Source organism: Bemisia tabaci, unplaced genomic scaffold, assembly GCF_918797505.1.
Source record: "Bemisia tabaci unplaced genomic scaffold, PGI_BMITA_v3".
Taxonomy (NCBI): domain Eukaryota; kingdom Metazoa; phylum Arthropoda; class Insecta; order Hemiptera; family Aleyrodidae; genus Bemisia; species Bemisia tabaci.
Genome location: NW_027311817.1, coordinates 21,698 through 38,806, shown reverse-complemented (window position 1 = coordinate 38,806; position 17,109 = coordinate 21,698). Strand labels below are relative to the sequence as shown.

Sequence of the window (17,109 nt, the reverse complement as noted above, 5' to 3'; positions counted from 1 at the left end):
TACACTGAGAAAAAACTATGGCTTATAAACCTATTAGAGGTAAATATGGAACACCACTAATAGTAGTACCTCTACATATAATAATAGCACATATACCTTAGTTATGGTCTCTGTACCTTAATTAGGTACAGAGACCTTAGTATGGTTCACAGACCGAGAATCATTAGTTTATTTACGACTATTATAGGTGTTCCATATTTACCACTAATAGGTTTATAAAAACCATAGCTTTTTCTCAGTGTAGGTCATTTGTTCGTCTAATGAGATGAGGAGATTTCGGCCGGAGCTGATGTAAGACGGGCGCTCTTCTCGCCTCTCGCTTCATCCTCACAAAATGCAATCTTCGCAGTAACACGTGTCAACTGTCACCTCAAAATGGTGGGACGAGCGAAAATTTAAAGTGCATTACTTCTCGTGGTCCAAATTATAATTAGGATATGCTAAGCAAAAATGACTGAATATTTCAGAGAGTTCAGAGACCTGCATAATCTTTAATTGGACTACGTGTTTTGCAATTACGAACTACAATTATTAGCTCATCCGTAAAAACACTTGTGGACATAGGGAAACTGATAGCACATGTGTCGTTCCTAAATTGAGTAAAAAATCGTAGTTCTTGATTGCTAAATGTAGTCATATAATTTCCTGTTTGGAATGTGATTTTTAATAGTCAAATGGAACGAATTTAGAGGTATGGGCGACAAAAAAATCGCATACGTGCCACAATTTGGCCACCTTATTTGCCGCTTGGCCGAGGAAAGGGCGTAACTACACTTGGTGATAAGCCCGGAAAGCATTGCATTATATTGACGACAGTTGCAATTTTACAAGCCGGCAACACTGTTCTTACTCCATTTAAATCCATCAAAAATATCGATTTTGGGGAGGAAAAGCTGCTTCACCAATAATCGCGATTGTTTTACACACATTTAAATGGAGGAAAAACAGTGTTGCCAACTTGCAAGAATCGGCACTGATGGACGACAGGGTTCTTCGCGAAGTGAAGTCCTCATGCTAGGAGGGCGACGCAGTGATGTACCCCGGTAAAGTTTGGGGCCGTTCGTCAGGAAAATAACTCAAGAAGTACAAACTGCTAGATGAATCTGCTGATAAAATCAGATGATTTATTTTACTCAAAAATACATTTTGAGGTATGCGAACAGAAACTACGACGCTATAGACAAGAAAATGATTGCAATCGGGTAAAAGAACTCGATTGGAACAACCGTTCGACTACCTGCTAATGACTGACATTCGCCGCAGCAGGTAATTACTATCGGTGGAAGCTGCGGAAGTGAGAGTGATTTCTAGCCGAAGGAGTTATATCTTGCAGTATCATCTTCACAAGTCGGTTGTCAGATCCTGTACACTGCCGCTCAGTCTCTTTGCGAGCACGACCATTATTGCAATTACCGTTGAGAACAATAAAGACCGAGCCAGTAGCCTTTAGAAATAAAGTCAAAAGAAGGTGCGCTAGGATGACGAAGCACATTTTTAAAGCACATTTTTACAGCAAAACATACATTTTCTCATAAACTGTGGGGCTCTATTGTTTTACTGTTTAAGCTTGGAGCCAGTGTTCGAAACTCACCTTTGAGTTTGAGGAGGCATGTGGCGTATCAAGCCCGATTTTTAGGCGCCATTGAAGATTTTTAGGGGCCAAATTGACTTTTTGCCTGTATATTACGGCACATTTAGTGAAAATTTAGACGCAAGATGTTTTTATAACAGAACTAGTGAGTAGCTGTAACTTGGGGAAGACAAAAGCATTAAGAATGGAATCGTGAAGAATATATAGAAAAAGCTTTCACTTGTAGTGCTAAAAATTCCGAGTTTTTTTTAATTCGAATAGATTTGTTTTTCTCTCTTTATGTGACTTCCTATGAAAATCCAGATTTTAGGGGGCAATTTTTAGGGACCACGTTGGCGCAGATCCTTCATTTTTTAGGGGCCATGACCGATTTTTAAGGCGCATTTGGCGCGTTGGCGCCTGTGAGTTTCGATCACTGCTTAAAGCCTTATAGAATCGTTTAATTTTCATAAGTTCTTCAGATATCGATGGCCTAAGTGCAAAATTACGGATCTCTGTTGCGGTGTTTTCAAAATTTTCGCTTCAATTTAACTTTTTCCAAGAAAGCAAGCCAACTTTTTACTTTGCAATTATATCATAATAAGTTCAAGAATATATGTTGAGAAGGTTTTCGATTAAAAAATAAACTATGATTGGAAGTCTGCAATGTCAGGTCTCTAAACGAATAATAAAGTCTCCCGATTATAAGTTTATATCCTTAGTATTAGTGAATTTTTAAACGATTTTTCCCAATAAATATTCTCCAAAACATGCTAGCTTGCTAAAATATTTATGAGTTACATTTTTTAATGACATAGCAATTGCGGAAATTGTAAATTTCTGCTATGAAACTACACGTTTCTTTCTTTATTTTGGTTTTTCCCTATTAATTTATGTCTTAACGAAGTGGAAACCATTGAGATACAAAAGACACATCTACGTTTTAATCATGTGGGCCATCATGCAATATTCTGCTAAAAAAATTCACATGCAGATCAATATTACATTATCTCTTTGTGCATTTCAGTTTTTTCTATGGCGTGTACATGACGGAATCTTATTGTTGCAGGAGATGCGTTGATGGTGGAAGGTGACGTCATTCTCGGCCGTCACTCTGGAGACCTGAACATGTCACCGATGCCCATGATGGGCCACCCGCCAACCACGGAATCCGATCTCTCTTTGAAAGACTTTCTCGAGATTGTGAGCACTGCTAAAACTCCCCGAGGAATCAAACTCGACTTCAAATCTCTAGAAGTCTTCAACGCATCCATACCAGTATTGGAAGAGTACATCTACAAAGTCACGCACTCGATCGAGGTTTGTAATTCACAAGCTTTTATTTCAAGTTTGTATTTAATTATCAAGAAAACTAACACATCATGATTAATTAACACGAAAAGAACAATAATCACAATTCAACTGATTGCATTTTGCAAAAGGAAAAGCATTTCAATGTGAAATTGTGCACTTACATCTTGTAAAAATCACTGCATATCAAAACTTAATTTCAAGGTAATTTTCGTCAATTGTAGATTATCGAATGAAGATAAAATTATAGATGATCAGCATATTGCAACGTTAAAAAGTTTACATGTAGCACCGTTGGAATTCGTGGTTCCTTTTTGCAAAATGCAATCCAACATATCAGGCTGATTTGGCCCAGTTATAAGGGTAGTAGAATATACCAACAAGAGGTTGATCAACCACACTTTCGGCTGACTCAACCTATACCTCTGGTTGGTGCAACTACTCTTGTAACTGGTGCCAAAATCAGTCAAAAATATAGTTGGAATCGTGATACTTTTTTTCCGTGAATGTGCATAACCATTATTAAACTCTAAACAATATGTATTTAAAGTTAGATGGATACTATGAAAATGAAAATTTTTAAATAGAAAGACACCTGATCGACAACACTCGGCAGACAGGTGGCATTTTCCTAACTGCTTTGCAAAATTAGGAATACTGTACCACGCACTGAGAATTGTTTCCTCAAGTATATTTCTTGCGGGGCTTTGCGATCTCCTCGAAGAGCTCTAAAGCTCATGCGCTTCAATAGATACGTCCCTCGCTCTGGTAGAATGATTTGAAGTGATGGAAATAACCTGCCGGCCTTTTAATCGCTCAGTGTTCCTGAGTTTTGATAATGGGAAAAATCTATACTGTATTGAATCAAAGATTTTGTTCTTGATAGTTTTATAACAGTATTAGTGATGAAGGCAGCTATTGGCAGTATCATTCAGTATTAATAGAAGTGCACACTGTATTGACTATATTGAAGAGTATCGTCAAGCTGAAGAGACACTGCTCTGCGTCTGCGTTCCATTTCCGCCGAGCGTCGCGTCGCGCAGTTCGGTTCAGAGCTCAGTGTAAAAAAGCGCCTTCAATCTGTAAGAATACGATTGTGTATGCATTCGCGTAACTGTTAGTCCTTCGCCCCTTCGCGTGATGTCAACTTGAAAGTACTCGACACGGAGTGAATGAATTTACACGTATTGCAGTATCGTTAAGAGTGTGCATATTTTTTTTGTTTACAATACATGAACAAAATAAATCAACGAGTGAAACTTACAGGATAGTTTCTTGATTTAGGTACTTGAAATTTTGTTGCTAAGATTGTGCAGCTTGCAATGGTAAACTTTACTCCGATGAAAGTTCACTTGACCTCGTTTAAAGTGTTTTGGAGAATTATGTCTTGACATTTAGATTTATTTCTTAGAACATTCCAAAGGGGTGGCCTGTAAAGCTAAATGTACAGCCAGGTACTATTTTAGATTTTTACCATTTTTCTTTTAATTTATCCAAATAAGGATGGCTGAGTTTTCAGCCGAAACTTTTTGGGTTTATTCGTTGAAATTTTGGCCTGGTTACCCGCTTTCTAGATTGTCTTTGTATTGTAAAGCTAAATGTTTCTGATAGGCAAAGACATTAATCGAAATCCGGGAAATTTTGGAGAAGGTCAAATGAGAATCTGTTCTTTTTCCGAATGGTCCCTGAATATGACCAATATTCATCACCTACTTATATTGTAAAGTTTGTCTTACTATGCATTCTCATTCTTATCACTCAAAGATTGAAGTGAGCTTTTTTTTACATATCTGGGTTTTTAGCCAATAACGCCGTTAAGACTTATTCCACTAGTTTTTATCATTACGCACGACGATTTGAGAGTTACGTTTCGTATTGTTACATAGTGATTCTGACCTCTTTTATTCTTTAGTTTGTCCCATTATGGCTGAATGCAGATATAGTCTCTGGCCCGATTAACAGCAAGACAAAACCAGTGGATGCTGACTTCTTCCTGAAAGCGTGTGATGAGAAATTCCCAAATGCTGTGATCTCCGTTGGCTGGACCACTGAAATGAGTGAAAAAAATTCCGTCGGTAAGTGAATAATACCCATTTTGGTACATTCATATTCAACTTACACGGTCCCCCAAATTCTGTACGTTTTCAGTCATATAGGGAGGGTCTTAATTTTTTCCCATGAGAGAGCACACTCCTCATACACCAGTGGTCTCGAAGCCCGCCCCCCCCCCCAAAAAAAAAAATGCGACAAAAATTTACCCAAAAACGGTTTACAGGGAGTGAGTCTATGATACGCGTGGACTTAAAATCGCAAAAAATCAAAATCTTGGCTGATCCTAATTTTGTGATATCGCAATTTAAAATGTTTATGGTCGCAAGTTTTCTACTGATTTTGATCAGCTTTTTATTGATTTGTCCTTTGAATCGGTGTTGACCGGTTCACGTTTTTATTTCTCATTCGATTTATTCGATCGAATACATACCCTCTAGTTACACGCAGACCACTTATCATACTTTTTTTTTAACTGATTAATTCTCCTTCTGCTGCGTCTACAGCAATTTTTGTCACGAATATGTATGTGTGTTGTGTTGATTTTAGCTCATTAGATACTTGACTCTCTGACGGCGTTTAATGTGCGAAAGCGATTCGCCTTCAGTTGCGTCTGCAGCAATTGTTGTTACGTCTGTATTGTGCGTGCTGATTTTAGTTCATTACATACTCGACTCTCTGAAGGCGTTTTATGTGCGAAAGCGATTCGCCTTCAGTTGCGTCTGCAGCAATTGTTGTTACGTCTGTGTTGTGCGTGCTGATTTTAGTTCATTACATACTCGACTCTCTGAAGGCGTTTTATGTGCGCAAGTAGCGCGAGATGTTGGAGAAGGAACGAAGTAGGGATTGAGCGATTCGTTCAATCTTACGTCTGTTGTTCTCCAACAGGGTGGTCTACTTTCGCACATTCAACGCCTTCAGAAAATCAAGTATGTAATGAGCTGAGATCAGCACGCAGACGTCCTCAAAACAGCAATCACTGCGGACGCAGCGGTGATAGGATATTTCGTCAACGATTTTTTGTCCGCGCACCTGTTTTTTTCCAGCAATTTACGTCCGCGCGTTTTATCGGCACGGGAGTTTTGGTCCACGTGCCAGTTGAGACCCAAAGTTAATTGGTCCACATGTAAATACAAACGACAATTGCTCAAGACGTTTTGGATGAAAATGTATCATGTCTTGAAAGAATGAGGGTTCGCTTGTTTTTTTTTTTGTTTTGTCTGTTTGGTCCAACGGAGAATAATATATAGTTGAGAGTTTTGGTATTAATTTTGAGACAAAATTAATTAAAACTCTCTACACCTCTTTGGCGTAACAGGTCTTAATTATCTTTCAAGATTTTCCCACCTTGTTATACCTGAACCGGATGAACCTCTATATTTGCCTCAGCTAAAGGCTCTTAGATTTTTACAGTTTACGATAAGTATCTTGAATTATTTTGCGAGGAAAGATCTGTACTTTTAGAGAATGCCTGTCATTCTTGATACGTTCAATTTCGTATGATACTATGCAACACCTCTGTTGTGAAATAGTTGCTTCAGGCGCAGCCTCACGGCGGGCGGGCGGCCAGCGCGAAAGGCTCACTGGCGCCTACAAACCTAAGTGGATACTTCAAGCATTGTGCAATACGTGAAGTATCCACTTAGGTTTGTAGGCGCCAGTGAGTCTCTCGCGCTAGCAGCACGCCGCTCCGCTCTGTTAGGCTTTAATATTTATACTCGCATGGTCAGCGTTTTTTAACTCATGATTTTGAAATGTTTGGACACTCTGCATTGATTATTCTCATTTAAATTGATGGGGAAAAAATATGTATCAATTTATTAAAGAAGAATAATAATATAATGTGTGTTTTTTAAATATTGATGGTTCCATGTAAAATTTAATGATTTCCAAAGCACTTAAATTTTTTCTTTTACATTTTGTGCTTTTATTGTGCTACAGCGAGGTGTACGCGCAACCAAACGCTCAAAATTTGACGTATTTGACTCTAAAAGATCGATGCACAAATGGGTTAATACTAAAGATTGCGTGCTTCTTGGTTTTTTTTCCTCTTTTATTCATTTTTGCAGTTTCTGTTGGCACAACTGCGGCTTATTGAGATTAATGTCGCTTGGAACAGGTTTTACAAATATTTGTCACGTTTTAAAAATATAAATGTTTTCAAAATGAAGTAATAATTTCGTAAAGAAAAAATAAAAAAAAATAAAAAAAAGTACCCATACACATATTAGGTATATTGTACATCGAATATTTTAAGGATAGAAATAAAACCAAATATTCACCAATGACAATTTAAAAAGATGATTCAAAAGAAGAAAGTAATAACATTTCATTTAGAAAATGAGCAATTATAACAACACCTCTTTCTCTCTCAATTTCTCATTTCCATATCGTCAGTATAATTTTACATACCGACTAAAATATAACGCTTGAACCAAGTCACCGTTGCTTATTTTATGTGTGGGCGTAAACTACTGTACAAAAAAGGCGCGCGGACAAAAAATCGTTGACAAAATGTCCTGAAACCGACGCAGTTGAAGGCGAATTGAAAACAACCGTATAATATACACGTTGAAAAATGGATTCCCGAAAAGCTTTCCAACATAAACTAAGTAAGATGCAAACAAAATGTGCCTCCTGCCATACCTCATAATTTCACTGGAAATCTAGTCAACTTAATTTTTTAAAAACACCCGTGATTTTTCTTCTCTAGTAGCAAAATTTTCAATAGAAAGTTCAAGCTACGTAGTTGACTTCTCCCTCTCCGAAAAACTTAAATAGAAGCAGAGATTTTGAGACACGGCAATGGAGATGTGTGATCTCGAATTTCAGCCATCAGAGTGGCCCATTCTAATAATTTCAATGAACGTTTACAATTTTAACAAGGTGGAGAAATGGTGCTGGGTCCACTCAGTACAATACAGTTTTATACTGGTACGCATTAGAGTTCAAAAAATGTAATTTTGACTCTAATTATAATGTTTGGAAAATGTTGGCTTTGTTTTCCCTGCGGAATGGTGTGGACCCAGCACCATTTTTCCACCTTGTTACATACAGCTCGGGCCACTTCTTAGTGTTTTTTTTTTCTCATTTACAATTTTACTAATATTTTACGTTCCCATTTAGGTGGTTACACTGCTGATCACATCAACAACATGACAGCGGCTTTGAGTCGGACCCGATTGATTGTGCCGGTTACATTTGCAGTGCGCGCCGGTTTGGCTGCGCAATCGCGTGGTGCCCTCGTGTCTCTCATCGAGACTTCCGTCCCCGGAACGACTCTAACGATTTGGATGAGCAACGAGAATGATCCAGTCAGCATTCCAAAACTCAGGTTCGTAACCTTGTAGACAGGGCAGAATTTCCAAACCACGATGCAAGATAATCTTTTCCTGATGGCTTGATAGAAAAGTTGGATCATAGCTAGATCCGAAGGCCGTCATCAACATTGGTCATAGGATAATTTTTCCGTTGCAACTTTGCTTAGAAACAAGCGTTGAGGGAAGAAAAATAATTTTTTTTTATTTTATTTATTTTTTTTTTGATGGTAGGTAAATAATTGAAACATCATAGGAATTTCAATCAGAAGTCTGAACTGAAGTGTTCAAATAATTTTATAGCTCACTAATGCAATTGATTAAAATATTTTGATGTTATGTAATTTGCCCATAAGGTGCGGAGAATTTCATCCTCACATCAAGCTTGTATATTTCTCTGACCAAGTAATTGATGTTGTAGGATATTCTATGGTAAGTAAACTTCGCAAAATGAAGGCGCATAAAAGACATCATGTTCTTTGTCGCAAAAGTTCCGTCCAGTTCCAATTCAACTCGACGCCTGGAAGAATCATCCAGGGAATGTTCATACATCGTTTCTTCTTAACATAACAGTTTAACAATCAATACGTCGTCGTTCCCTCACGAAGTAACGTAACTACTTTTCAATGTTGCCAAATTTTCCTTCGCAAGTCGCATTTTTACCTGGAGAATCTTGGGCATTTCAAGCTCAAAACCTCACCGATTTCGCCTCAGCTCCTCTGCAAAAATCAGAAAATTTTTGGACAAAAATTGCATATAAGTATATTTTTGTAAAAAATTGTACTGTTTCTGCCAATTTTGCAACCTTGGGATGGAAGTATATGTTCCTTCATCCGAGAAACGATGGTACGCATCACTCTAGAGTTGAGGCAGTACAATTGAATGCAATTACTAGTACATAATTGACAATACAATTGTATTTACGATTGCATTATTTTGTTTTGTTTATTTTTGCAGGTGCCTCATGAAGACAGTCGGACTAAACAGGACCTTCATCGATGTCCCTGATAAAATCAGGCAGAACCTAGATCTGGCTCACATCGAGAACGCAACATGTCTACCGGAGACCGGCCCCGATGATGGGAATCACGCAGTGCCTGTCGCCCAAAGTTTCACACTACTCCTCATCGCATTCGCTTTATCTGTCTTCGTTTCGATGTAAATGAAGTTCGCCATAAAGTTAAAGCTGAAATCTCCAAAGTTCCAACTGAAACCTACTGATTTTGTTTGATATGGGTTTCCGCTCGTTGAGAGAATCCAAAGATTTGTTTCCTAAACCAAGACCAAGACTGACATAGGTTGTTCATTGCAAATTTCAACCTATTTTTGAAGTTGCACTAAAAATCCGTTTTTTTTGGTGAATTTGTCAACAATGAGCTATCAACAGTTGATTTGTGCCTTGTTACGGACATCTCGTCACCCCACTCGCGTAAAGGCGTATCTCAAATTGCCGCGTGAGCCCTGTTTTACATGCCCCCCTGCTTTCTGGGGCTCATGCGAAAATCGAGATACGCCTTTCCGTTAGAGGAGCGATGATGTGTGGTGTCGTGGCCGACTCTGCGTTACTTTTTAAAAAGTTGGCACTTATTTTTTCTCTATTTAAAATATTGATTCTTAGGGAGGTACTTTTCCTCACCTAAAGCGATATTTTTTAAAGATTCCAATGGAAGGAAAACTTTGTTGCCAACATGCAGAATCGCCATGGAACTTGTATCGGAAGGTTTGCTCTCAAACACGAGCGTTGAAATGTGAAGAATCACCTAAATTAACGCGAAACACGGCTCCCCTAGTCATGTGGCAGCGATCTCGTAATTTTGCATCACATATGAGAGATGATTCGATGATTACGTGCCTGAAGATGCCGTGGATATGTTCATTTCGTCTCTCAAGACTTAATCAATTTTGAAAGTTTCCGAATAGGAGGGTAAAGTTTCGTGAGGTTTTTTCCATAAACCGAAGCAAATTGAAGTCTCCTTCAAGTAAAATCTAGTGAAAATGTAAATATTGAGTAATTCTGACGCCGAAAGGTTTATTCTGAGTGAAGATAGAATTTTGAAGCCTGAGTTTTGGAGAGAATATTTAACAAAAAACATTGCAAGCATAAAGTAATCAAAACTGGAATTTTTATCAAATAGTGATCAATTGATTTCCTCGCGTTCTATTTGCATTTGGTTTGCGTTCGCAAATCCTTTTTAGGGCCGCGGAAAGATGATCGAGGGATGAAACACACTTTTATTTTGATACTACATCTTGCTTAGTAACGTTCTGCTCATTTATCAGTATTTATTCTACAAATAAGTTATCTTGATTGCGTCGAGAAATCTCATGGAATTTAAAAATTGCTGATTGGAGTCGGCCCTCTCACTCCTCTCAATTAAAAATTGATTTTTCCAAATTTGACATAAACAATTCCCTAGTCCCACCTGTTTCCTTGTCACTGAAAATGTTATTGCAGCAGTATTATCACAGCAATCCACTAACCCAATATGTATATTAGTTGTGACACTCAGTATACGTGTATATCGTGTATGCATATGTTTCTACACGTTTAGTGATATTCAAGTATTCAAAATTAGTATTGCACTATACACTGAAAAAAAAATTCTTAAGATATTCTTTTGACTTAAGTGTGTTTTGTCGACAAAGTTGGGTTTTTTTGAGTCGAATCTGCGTGGATTTAACTTAAAGTCAGTTTTTTTAGGCACAGGAACGTTGTTCTGTTATCTTTTTTTAAACTTAAATTTAACGATAAACAACTTTTCTTTAACACAAAAAAACTAGACTTTAAGTCAAATCTGAGGACGGATTTAAATTCAGAAAAAAAACAAACATTAACGACAAGAAACGACGCTTTAAGTCAAAATAATAACTCGATAATTTTTTTGAGTGTAGTTTTGTTCATTTTCACAGAATTTGGTTTTCACATTCAGTAAGACTGCGAGAAAACGATTTGACCTCGTATACGGTGATCTATAATTTAGGATTAAACACACAATTTATTATTAGGTGTCATAAATTAAGTGTTACCAGCATACCAAGAACTTTTTTTTGTCCACACCGCTCAACAAAATTATATGTATAAATGTCACTGATTTTTTATGATATTTGAATGAGGTACAGTGATCGGCATCTAGACGCCAATGAATTTGACCAGAAAAGTCATTCTAATGTTTGTTCTTTCCCTCATTTTTTTATGTAATTCATCCACATACGCTTCTACATTAATACCGCATACTCATACATTCACTGTCTCTCGCCAATATAAGAAAATATTTTACTTATAGTAACCAGCCATTTTCATATTTTACAGCGACATCGCTACACAAGTATAATTTTCATCCGAAAAATCGCAATATTTTGAAATTCAGTTGAGATTTGTTTTCAACTTTTTGGCGATGAAATAGCTAGAATCATCATCATCTGAGCGATTATCCTCAATCTGGTCGCAATTTTATCTCCATAAATTCGCGTCAAATAAAAATGAAATTATATCTCATTTATCACGATTTTTTGTTTGATAATACTTATTGCAATAAATTGACATCGATAAAATCGCGATACATTCTCCGATCAAGTCGCAACATATCGCGATCACTGCTGCTCGGGTATGGAAAAATATATCTCCCCTAAGTTTATAAACAGCTTTGAATAAACGTTGTCTCTATTGTTAATGTTTTACTATAAGAATTTAATTGCACTGATAATAGCACCTTACGTTTTCAGTCTCAATGTACGCTCTTCATGAGCACGTTGAAACTGGAGGAGCACATCAGTATGCAGCAGCGAGAATAACAATAAAAATAAGGCAAAAATTAAAGGAAGTGCCGCGAAATAATTTTGTATTACTTACAACCATTCCTGGTCCTTAATTAGAATGAAGAAGACAAAAAATTTAAAAAAAAAGCATTATGAAGAGTTGCATTATTTTATCGAAAATCACGAGCCAAAGGAAACACGTCGCCTGCTACACGCACAGTCCAACACAAAAGTCTCGCACTAATTACTTTCCTCTCCTCGTGATATGACATGTGTAATTGTTTATGGTACATATAATTATTGGAAAAGTGCAATCATTGAACTAAAATTTAACTAAAATCAATTTTTGCTGGAACCATGCACTTCAATATGTTTATCAATTATACAAGTTATGAAGACATAAGTTTAATAACCGCCGAATCAGGAGCACCTCAGCAGTTTTTTGGGTCGAACTAAGATTTATTTGTGGTGTAAAATTCATTTCTGAAACAGCTTGTCCTCGAAATTGCAGTCTTTAAAATATGAGATTTTTTCATTTTGGCAACGTTTATAGGCGAAATTAGGTATTATCCTAGAGTTCAAAACTCAAAGGTAATTTTATGAGCCCCATCCCTTTTTTTAAAAGGGTATAACTCATCTGGTAGGATTTTGGAAGGAATAAATTTCCCAAATTTTAACTCTGGCTACCTACCTGGAGTTTTGGCACCCCCTCACTACTCCCATCAAGAGGAGGTCTCCCTTTTTTGGGGAGGGAATGAGAGTGAGGTGCATAGAAAAACCCACCGCTCCCAATTTTCCCCCATTTAATCTACAAATGTTGCCTTAATGCTAAATAGAATAATTTTTTCGAATTAGGAAGCTAAATGTTCGAAGAAATGAAGAATGGCAAAGAAATGTTTTATCACGAATAATTCTTGTATCGACCTCAAATATTCCTGAAATTTATTAATTTAATCCTGAATAATTCTGCATGTGTAACCTTGGTGTACTTAACTTTTTTCTTCACTTTCTTTAAAATCCTTTTTCTCTCTTTTAAACAGTTTTTCATGTCAGATTGTTTTCTCGAGGACATTTTCGTGAAATCGTTTAATATCAACTATGTGATTTTATTTTTTTAATTGTTATTACTTTAAATATTTATTTTTAACGAAATGATGTTAGCCTAGCTCAGTTTGCCCAACTGGTCACTCTATGACAACTTTCAGAAAATTTAATCGCGAGCTGGGCATCTTCCAAATTTTTACTTTTTTATTTTTTCCTCTGTAATATAATTCACGAATGTTTGTTATAATATTTTGTCAGAGTAGTTGATTGTTCATAACTCGAAAGTGATGTTTCAAAAGCGAAAAGATGAATAAAATCGATATAAAAATTCAATGTTTTTTTGTTTTGTGATCCAATTCTCTTATTCGTGGGGAGTTGATCAGCCTCAGGTATCTTAAACGTAAATCAATCAAGATCTAAGCCGGAATTCTCATGGTGCTTGGTATTTTGCCGGTATTTTTTAGGATGCTGCATGGTTACCGAAACCAATCTTTATTCTTTTCTCATATATCGGGGATTCATCTCGAACTGCTGACATTGAATTTTTCACAAATTTACTGGAACGTGTCTAAAATGAAGAAAATTGGGACCCAAGTTCATTCACTCATTTTACCTCTGCCATTGACTGCCGTTTTAGATATTGGTAACTTAGCCATGTGTCTCAGTGAGCGCATTTACAAAATATGAGTTGAAGACACTCATCCAAGGTGACTCGGTCCACCAAGCAGGGTTGCAATTTTTCATGAAAAATAAAATCTTGAAATTTCGTATGGAATGTTTCGTGAAATTTCAGAAAAATATGAAAAATATTGATAAATATTTCTCGAGGTTGAATTCTAAATTAAATGAAAGGCGACTGGTTTTTGCTTTCTGGAGTTTTCTTGGTGCGTGTTGCATACCCAACCCTTGAAAATATGTTTCATATTTTCGCCACTTTGTGGAATTTCATGAAATATTTCATGGACATTTTTTATATTACATTTCACCTGTGCAACCCTGCCACCAAGGCACAATTTTGCTATTTCCTCTTCTGCCTTTAGAATCAATTTTTCCGGCTATCTATTGGTAGTCAAGGGAACTTCCGGCGATAGAGGCCTTCCAAATTTTGACGTACATACAACATGACTCGTCCAAAGTGCTGTTCTGGAGCCAGTCTAGTGGAATATTTTCAACTTGTCGACCTTTTGACTTTTGTGAAATTCAACCGCACTCTTTAATTGACCTGTCGGACTTGTGCTATCGTACACGAGGATGATGAAACGTTGAATCATCCAAAAAATCTCTCCATCCACGGCATTTGACGTCCATATTCGGAGGAAAAAAAATTCCAACGCTGTAAAATGCGGAGATTGTGTCATAGCCAAAAATGCGTGAACAACCGAAATGGTTGACAGGGAGAGATAAAAAGTTGGGACGAACTAACGAACTTTCCACTGAATGTACTTTCCAATTTTTTAGTATACCACATTCAATACATATATTTTTTAGATCTTCATAGCCACTCTACTTAAACTCTTAAACATTAAACTCTGCTTAAAAAACGCACAATACATTAAAAAAGCGCTGTTAACTGACGGCTCCTAATATGCTTGAGTGCAAAGAGCAGGCTCTGGATTTAGAGAGGACCACTGACTCATCGTTGGTGCTGATGGTGGCAGAAGTGATGGCCCAGTGGTAAAGCGCGAATGGTCGATTATCGATGTTTCCCCATATGAAGCTGCGGTGAAGAATCGATTATTAAGTTGTTCGTTGTGAACACCCTGTCGATCTTTTTCCAAAGGTTCAAATGGCGCAGATCAATCGATATACTGCAAAGGGGCCGTTCAAGTATTACGTAACGCACTTTTCCCGATTTTTGGACGCCCCTCCCCCCAATCCTGATTATCCCCGCGCTTAACCCTGATTATATACTTTTTATCAACTTCATATATAATAACTAAAACATAACAAAAGATAAAGATCTAAAAAAATGAAAACCTATTAAAAGGAAGAGAAAAAAACTTAAGAATAAATTAATGAAATGATTTGTAAAAAATTTGATTTTACTATCAAGCCCTAAGGATTGTTTTTTTCCCCGAAAGTATTCTGATAGGATATTTACGTGCGTGTCGCTATACTCACGCACGCAAAATGGAAAAATTGGATTTTCAGCATCATTCATATCGACGGTGTAAGTCGGCAATCACGTAACTCGATTTGCGACGTCGCAGACTTCCTATCATACTTTATTTTTAAGCGGAAAACTACTCAACGGCAATTTTTTAAAACTGCCTTGATTTTTCTTCTCTATGCGAAGAAAATTCTACAAAAACTTCAAGGCATCATGTCAATTTGTTCTCCTCTAAAAAAATAACATAGAGGCGGAGATTTTCAGACACCGCAAACGAGTTATGTGATTGCCGACTTACACCGTCGATATGTAGCTGAGTGAAACAAAGTCGAAATCATGACGTCACACGGGAAAAAATCGGATTAGACTCTACGTGCATCATGCGTTGAAGAGACATCATGCAACTGCCTTTCTTTTTTATAGTTCCCATAGAGTTCGCACTCGTACACACGTTGATCCCTCTGTCCTGCGTGACTAAACCCCGCGAAAACTGGCTTCAAGGCTGGAATGAACGTAGTCAAACTCTTTTAAAAATTCTTTCCGGATCCGTATACCACATTTTCGCTCTCAGTAATAACGATCCACAAGTCGTCGTGCACAGTCCCTTCGGTTCCACACGAGTGTACCTCACAACACACCCCCTTTCCCCCGTAAAGTACAAATTAAAATACTTAAGGTGATAAATAAAATATGTTTATGTTACTTTCTATTAAGAACAATCACGTTACCTTGCAAAGAGAAATAAAATATCTGATTGGGCGAAGCTATAAAAATCCTGTGCCCAGTATGGCGCTTTTTACGTTTTTGAATTTCGTTTATTCCACTGTGAATCTCATGATATGACAGGACGCATTGAAGGGGAGACGAGCTTGAGGAAATTGGACCAACCGCGAGGAATGAAATTATCGATTTTCAAACGAGTAATCCCATGGATATTGATTGCGTGTGTTCTCAGCAGTTTTGAGAGGCAGTTTAGCGATGTTCTCGTGCTTTGTCAGGAAGCAATGTATCAGGTAAGTCAAAGATTATTCACGGGTAATGATCGTCATGCTCTCCTTTTTGACTCATGCAAACAAACTTCGACTTCTCACCACACACAACTCATTGTCAGGCAAGAGAAGAAAAATCCCCTTCATTTATTCATCACCTTCAGGTGTTACCCATCATTGATAAAGAGAAATAAACACCGGATCGATGAAAATTATTCACATATTCAGGTTCTTGCGATTGATCTGACAATTTCTTCCAAAAATTTTCATTAGACCTTAAATATGTTTACCCTATATATTTTAAGAAACATTACGGTATATTTAATATTAAAATGATAAAGATGCACACATTTTGTGCGAAGATGAGTCCTCTTGATTTTTAAGTAGAAATTAAATGTAACTTTTACTTCTACAAAACTTAAGATAGAGACCATAAGAACGTCTTATGAGTGCAAGTTATATATTGCGTGAAACTTCTATCCTTAAATTATTTAATCCAATAGTCCTATTCATCATTTATATATAAATCCTAGGATAAACGCCAGCGTTCATACATAAATAAATTATAAGAAACATGTTTATGACATCAAATAATTTTGTACCAAATTGCTCAAATTTGCCACTTCCATTGCTCGAAAATTAGATCAGGAAAGAGCGGAACCTATGAACACCAGTGAATAATGGACTAAAATTTTGAACACTACAAAGGCCTTATTCGAGTTATCACAGGAATTATTTTCAACCGCTAAATAATAAAAATGAATGCAAAATTGAGAGGTGACCTGATTCCAGTTATCATGCGACCCTTTTAATGCAATCATAAATCAACTGAAATATATACAGTGCGCAAGAAAAATAATTGAAGAAAAATATGGGAAGTAGCAACGAGCAACCCCCTTCTCCCCCCGGATACGGTGCCAACTGTTCGCGTGCCGCCGTATTTATCCCTTTTCGATCGAGACC

General features: G+C 37.0%; 1 protein-coding gene across 1 annotated transcript; it reads left to right on the top strand.

Annotated features, from left to right (window-relative positions):
• The first annotated feature begins 2,628 nt into the window (after positions 1-2,628).
• LOC140225968 (protein FAM151B-like) lies at positions 2,629-9,447 on the top strand. The gene is made up of 4 exons (XM_072306012.1): positions 2,629-2,890; positions 4,794-4,956; positions 8,057-8,264; positions 9,205-9,447. The coding sequence occupies exons 1-4, from the start codon at positions 2,651-2,653 to the stop codon at positions 9,407-9,409; spliced, it is 816 nt and encodes a 271-aa protein (XP_072162113.1). The 5' UTR covers positions 2,629-2,650; the 3' UTR covers positions 9,410-9,447.
• The last annotated feature ends 7,662 nt before the right edge of the window (positions 9,448-17,109 follow it).

What these genes read in the sequence shown, in the direction of transcription:
- LOC140225968 (XM_072306012.1), top strand. Translation starts at nt 2,651, where the DNA reads ATGGTGGAAGGTGACGTCATTCTCGGCCGTCACTCTGGAGACCTGAAC. An exon ending in GAGTGAAAAAAATTCCGTCG is followed by an intron (nt 4,957 to 8,056) that starts GTAAGTGAATAA and finishes GTTCCCATTTAG; the next exon opens with GTGGTTACACTGCTGATCAC. An exon ending in GTCAGCATTCCAAAACTCAG is followed by an intron (nt 8,265 to 9,204) that starts GTTCGTAACCTT and finishes TTATTTTTGCAG; the next exon opens with GTGCCTCATGAAGACAGTCG.